This window comes from Kogia breviceps, chromosome 14, assembly GCF_026419965.1.
Source record: "Kogia breviceps isolate mKogBre1 chromosome 14, mKogBre1 haplotype 1, whole genome shotgun sequence".
NCBI classification, from domain to species: Eukaryota; Metazoa; Chordata; class Mammalia; order Artiodactyla; family Physeteridae; genus Kogia; species Kogia breviceps.
Genome location: NC_081323.1, coordinates 41,046,430 through 41,052,429, shown reverse-complemented (window position 1 = coordinate 41,052,429; position 6,000 = coordinate 41,046,430). Strand labels below are relative to the sequence as shown.

General features: G+C 39.8%; 1 protein-coding gene across 1 annotated transcript in view; it reads right to left on the bottom strand.

Annotated features, from left to right (window-relative positions):
* Positions 1–396: 396 nt before the first annotated feature.
* The window catches only part of TMX4 (thioredoxin related transmembrane protein 4), a 43,247-nt gene continuing 37,643 nt past the window's right edge, over positions 397–6,000 (bottom strand). The window contains exon 8 of the mRNA XM_059039238.2: positions 397–4,867. Within this exon, the coding sequence (XP_058895221.1) occupies positions 4,503–4,867 (365 nt within the window). The 3' untranslated portion in view covers positions 397–4,502. The remainder of the gene's footprint in view (positions 4,868–6,000) is intronic.

Sequence of the window (6,000 nt, the reverse complement as noted above, 5' to 3'; positions counted from 1 at the left end):
CCCTGAGGGTGTTTAATAAAAGAATCGCCTCACGTCCTTCGTGCTTTTCCACTGCTATACTGATAGGAAGGGTCAGGTGTAGGTCAGAATCTTCTGAATGCCCTAGGAGACCAGGTCGACTCACAGTGTCTTGAAGGATTAGCAACATCCCTTGCCATCCACTCCAGCCCTGGTCACCTCCAGACCTCAGGACAGAGGAGACCTGAGGGCAGTGAGTTTCTATAGGCAACACAGCGACTGTGACAAGGAGGAAGCCTTGTTTCTCTGCACTCATTCTTGGTTTTCGTGAACCTTCCAGAGCAGCTAAAGGCAAGGGTTTAGGTTTCATGAAGTCAAGGAAAAGAGGGAGAAAGAAAAGAGAGAAAATGGACAGGATGGAGGATGGACACACGAAAATTATTTTTTAAGGAAGTAATATTTTTCACTGCCTAGGCAAATGACTTCTGTGAAATTCTTATATGAAAAGCAATACACTGTTTTGTTTTTACTTCGTTATCACTATCATTAGGTTTCGGTGCAAGTGTAAATTTACAATAAAATGAAAACAAATAGCATCAAGGATGATATACAATTCTGTGATAAGGTGATCTGTAATTCAGGCAATGCCCTGCTTGAGACTCATATCCTGATTTCCCTACTCCAGTTGCTGCAGAAGCAAAAAATACAGAGATGAAGAAAAAAATAATTAAGCATCACTAGGCTAAAAGATTAAGACCATTACAAGAATATAAATAACGAATTTATAATGTATTACAATACAAATAAACAGTATTTATAGTATAAAAGCTGCATTTGCACGAAGAAGCTATTTAGTAACAAATACAATTAAAATACATCAGAAACATGTTAAAGTTGTATGAGTCACATATGTCACAGTTCACACGAAACTTCACTGAAAATAAGCCATCTGAAGGCCACATGTCCTGGTCTGAAACTATCAAAGGCCTTTCAACCAAACCTCCTCGTTCAGGAGAGATGCTCAAAAAACTGCCCCATCTGGGTTCATCAGACTTGATTGACTCCATGTTTGGTTTTCAAGGGATCAGAACGTAGGACTGAGGTAAACAGATACTAAACAAGAAGGAACTTTTCTATTAGCACAAAAGATTTACATGAATACTTCCCAAAATATTATACTGAAAGAATGGGTCAACCACACATTTAGAATACTGGCAGAAATAACACTTTAACACTGAGATGAAGGACATATCGAAACTACTGAGACACCTTAGCAGAAGCACCGATCTTCCCCTTCTTTCTCTCACTTCATGCCAATTTAAGGTTTTATGCTAAAAGCTCAGGTACATCCTATCATTTCTACCCTTTTTTGGACTCTTTAATGTTTCCCATTCTGTAAAACAGGCTCCACTCTTAAAGGACTTGGTAATAAAAAGTCACATGCCAAGTACTTGCCTTAAAAGACACTTTTATCATCTACCCAAATTACACATACCCAAATCCTGGAGAAACACCATAGCTACCAACCAGGATTTAGGTCATAGGAAAGTCAAAATTTGGCCTTCTCCACCGTCAACATCAACCTGACCAAAGCTTGTTTGCTCTCTGTCACATTAGTAATTTTGTATTTCTTTTTGCAGTCAGAGAGGCCTGTGGCTAGCAGGGACTGTGTTCCCGAGATCAGGCTGGGGGTGCGTGCCCATGTGGTGCCAGGCCCTGTGAGCTGAATGAGCAGAGCCTTGCCCCATTCATGCTTACATTTCAAAGGGAAAGAATGAAGTGGGATTGCCTATATGTTGCTTCAGCATGAGATCTCTAAGCAAGTTGGGGCGGTTTGGCAAGAGATGAATAATAAAAGAAAGAAACTAAGGAAAATGTAGCTAGACGTTTCAGATTTTCCCTCTAATCAGTGAACAGGCACCCCATTCCCACTACTCACAGATAAAGCACTGCACTCCCATTCCCAAATGAACAGTTTTGTTTAATTTACCTAATTTTGATATATACAAAATACTATTCTGTAACTAATTAACTTATATTGTAATATAGGGAGGCATGATTATTTTTTATTTTTTCAATCAAAATCATGTTTCCATGCACTTGACTTCTGGATTAAATATATTATCTATAGGAAAAGTCTATCAATCCTATTGAAATGTTAATCTAATTTTAAATTATTTTGGGTTGACTTTTTTCCTTTAATTTTATATTCAGTAAGTATTGAAAATGAACCTAAAGGCTAGAAGTGGAAAGAAATTAAATTAGATGTATAGATCTTTCATCAGAATATTAAAAAAATACAAAAACAAAACAGGAAAAATGGTCCCCGTAGCCAGATACTTCAACTTTTAATGGATCTGGTTCTCCAAACTGTTTTATTCCTCTTCCTCCAATTTTTTTTTTTTTTTTTAAGTATTGCTGAGAAAGAAAATACATTTGTCTCATTATATAATCAGATACTATTTGGAGTCCAACTGGGAATTGGCCTTACATTTATAAAAAGCCAAAGTAGACTTTACTTCTTCATTCCTTCCCCTTTACTGAAATACTCCACTTAAAAAAAGAATTATTTCAGTATTGCGGGGGAGGAGGTATTGTACAGAAAAGCCAAACTATGAAACCCTTCTTTTTCCATACCCTTGAACTTGAACTCAATGATCTTTGAAAACTTTGTTTCAGCTGATTAGAAAAGAAAGAAAATCCAGTGACAGGAGGGCAGATCCAGCTCAGCTCTGATCCAGAAAGGCTTCCTGGTATCAGGGAGATGGAGCTGCCTCCCTCAGAACCATGGTGCTTTGGGTGAGGAGGTATCAGAGCCCCAGATGGTGGGAGGGGCAAGAAATGAGCACAAGTCAAGGTTTTCCCAGTCTTGTCAGTTCTGTGATAGCCTCAAACTTGAGGTCGTGTTGCTGTCTGAAGAAAAAAATTATTGGCAACTCTTAATGAATGTCACCGCACTGGGGGATGAGACTGTCAGGTCACTGAGTTGGGAAGATGAAAAACAACCAACTCCAAAAACTGGATTCCTTCAGAATAAAAACTCCCTTTGTATGAGGCTTGCAACAGATTCCTTCAGCCACACCAGGGTAGAGTTTCAGAACCTTCCCTTCCTCCAGCGAGCCCAAGTTCAAAGTTAGTACAACGTAAGGGTTATTGAAACAGCCAGATAGGCATATACTGCGTTTTTCCTTTTAAAGATGACAGAAGCTTTTTGAATTTCATAAACCTGTACTACTTATTATTCTGTCTGGACCCAAAGGGGTGTAGGATCAACTTTAGACATCTTTCATAAGCTTGGAATCTAATATTATGAATGTATTCTAAGACGCAAATCAGGTAGAGGGATGGATTGTTTAAAAGACATTGGGCCCCCTGAGTACTTTTAGCAGATTGAGTATTGAGAGATTTACAGGGATAAAATTCTTTACAAGATTAAGGAAGAAGGAAACGAAACCAAATCTTTCATTTCCAGATATACACTTTCATTAATTCTTTCACCCAAAGCACATCACTGAAGGAAAACCAGAAATGGTTTTTCAGTTATTATTAAAGTGGTTCAAGAGCCAGGGAACCCCTTGAGATGGAAATAAAACAACACAGTATTCAAGTTTTCTTCATAAGACTACCTTGTACTGGCAAGACTTAGGAGACTTCTGGCTTCAAAAAGAATATCGCTAAAGGAACTTTTTGGAAAAAAAAAAAAAAAAAAACGACTACATTTTGGCTAAAAACAACAAGCAAAATCTCTCTTGTAAAACCCCTACTTCCTTTTGAATCTCCAAAGGTTACAACATTTCATTTGAGATGCTTGGCAGTCATGGCTTCATGGGCTGTGCTTCTTGATTATCTAAACCCTTAAGGTAGAATACACGCAGCTGATGTCAAGCAGACTGCTGTCTGAGTCCTCTCACTAAGGACCGATTGTGAAGAGTGTGAGGGGCCTGCAGGCCCATGGTGGGAAAGCTGGAAATACTAAAGGTAAGAAATAAAACATAAGAAGGGAGATTTAGAGAGTTAGGAAGATTTCCAAGCTCTTTTCTACAATAATATCCAAGGCCGTCTCAATTTCTATCTCTAAAAAGTACCCTTGTACTACGGTACCTGATGTTTCTTACAGTTTGACAAAAATAAATATTCAATACAAGAAGAGGAAGCAAGATATCAGCTACACCCTGAGGACGTTCATTCGCCCTGCTTTCATGTTAGGGGCCTGCAGTCCTGTCTACTGCCCATGAACAGTGCTCATGATGGCTGGGGATTGCTTCCTCTGGTCAAAACTCTGCAGCCCCAAGGAAATGAATTTGTTCTCATCACAGGTCCCAAACAGACCCTAACAGTATGTTTGTTTTTCTGTATCCTGACTGTCATGGCTGAAAGATTCTCCTTAATATATATGAGGCTTAATGCCATGAAACTACATGGCTAGAGATCATTTTATTAAGAGAAGCTTGCTTATTCAAGAAAACGTTAAGGATTTGGTTTAAACTGCAGACCAGAAGGAAGCTGACATATTCTTTTGGTCTGTATCCTTGGAAACACTGTCATCAGGCCGAGGGTCCCTTGTCGGCATGCTGACTTCTGCGCTGTCTCACTGTGTCTTCCGCTGCCTCTGCGCCAGCTGGACGGGGCTGCTCTGGGGCACTGTCTTCAGTCGTACCAGGTCCTTCATCCTCCTGGACCTCCCTCAGGGGCCCCTGGTCCCGGGCATCACTCCTCTTCTCGTCCATGCCAGCAGCTGGGCTGTCCTCCTCGTCCTCCTCTGCTTCTTCTTCATAACCAAGGTCTTCTTTCTCTTCTTCGTCATCTAAAAGGCTGTCCTTGTTTTCTTCTTCATTTGAATCATCCTTTTCTTCCTCTGCATCCTGCAACTGTTCAGCTGTATGAGCCTCCTCTGACCTAAGATTCTGCTCTGTGGAGGGAAGAGAGGGGAACATCCTCTGAATAAACAATGGGCATTCACAAATACTGTATGTTTTCACTACTATGTGGAATCTAAAAAAATAAAACAAATGAATATAACAAAACAGGAAACAGACTCATACAGAGAACAAACTAGTGGTTACCAACAGAGAAGGGCAAGATAGGGGAAGGGGGTAAGAGGTACAAGCTACTAGGTACAAAATCAATAAGACACAAGGATGTAATGTACAGCATAGGGATATAAGCAATATTTTATAATAACTTAAAATGGAGTATAATCTATAAAAATATCAAATCTCTGTTGTACACCTGAAACTAATATAACATTGCACATCAACTATACTTCAATTAAAGAAAGGCCATTCAGCAATTGAGTACATTTAGCTGTGAAATGAAACAATGGGGCATATGACAGTCTTCTCTATCTTAGAACTATGTTATCACACAGGACAGATCTCTGGATGGCATCCTGGCCCCACCCATGGCCTCTCCACCTCTCTATGGAGACTTCACTAACCATGTTGACTTTGGCAGAGCCCAGGGGCATGGAGGGCAAAGGTTCCTTTGTGCTCTGTATTTTATACCTTGTAGAATGTTCAGTGACCCACTCACTGGTCATGGTGATTGGTTCAGAACTGTGACTTAAGCCAAGCCAATCAGAGTACTTTCCAGGAGTTTCTGGCCAGAGTCAGGAGCAAAACCTTTCTCTCTTTCTGCAGGGACTGCTAAGCTGATAAAATGTGAGTTGGGGCTGTTGAAAGCTACTGAATCAGCTTCATGGAAGTAGAAACCTATCATCCCTTGGGCTATGCACGAAGCCAGAACATCCCTGGATTTTTCAGTTTTGTGAGCTAATAAATTTTTCTTTCTTCCCCTAAGTTGTTTTAAAATGGGATTCTGTTACTTTTAAGAATTCAAAGGAACATATTTTATAATTATATATGGAAGTTTCAAAGCCTTAAAAACGTCAAGAACTAAAAAGAAATATAAGCTTATTGAGCTGAACTCCCACATAAAATTCAACAATTATGAAATCTCATAAGTGTCTTCATGGGGACATCCCTGGCAGTCCAGTAGTTAGACTCTGCGCTTCCGCTCCAGGGGACACGGGTTCAATCTCTG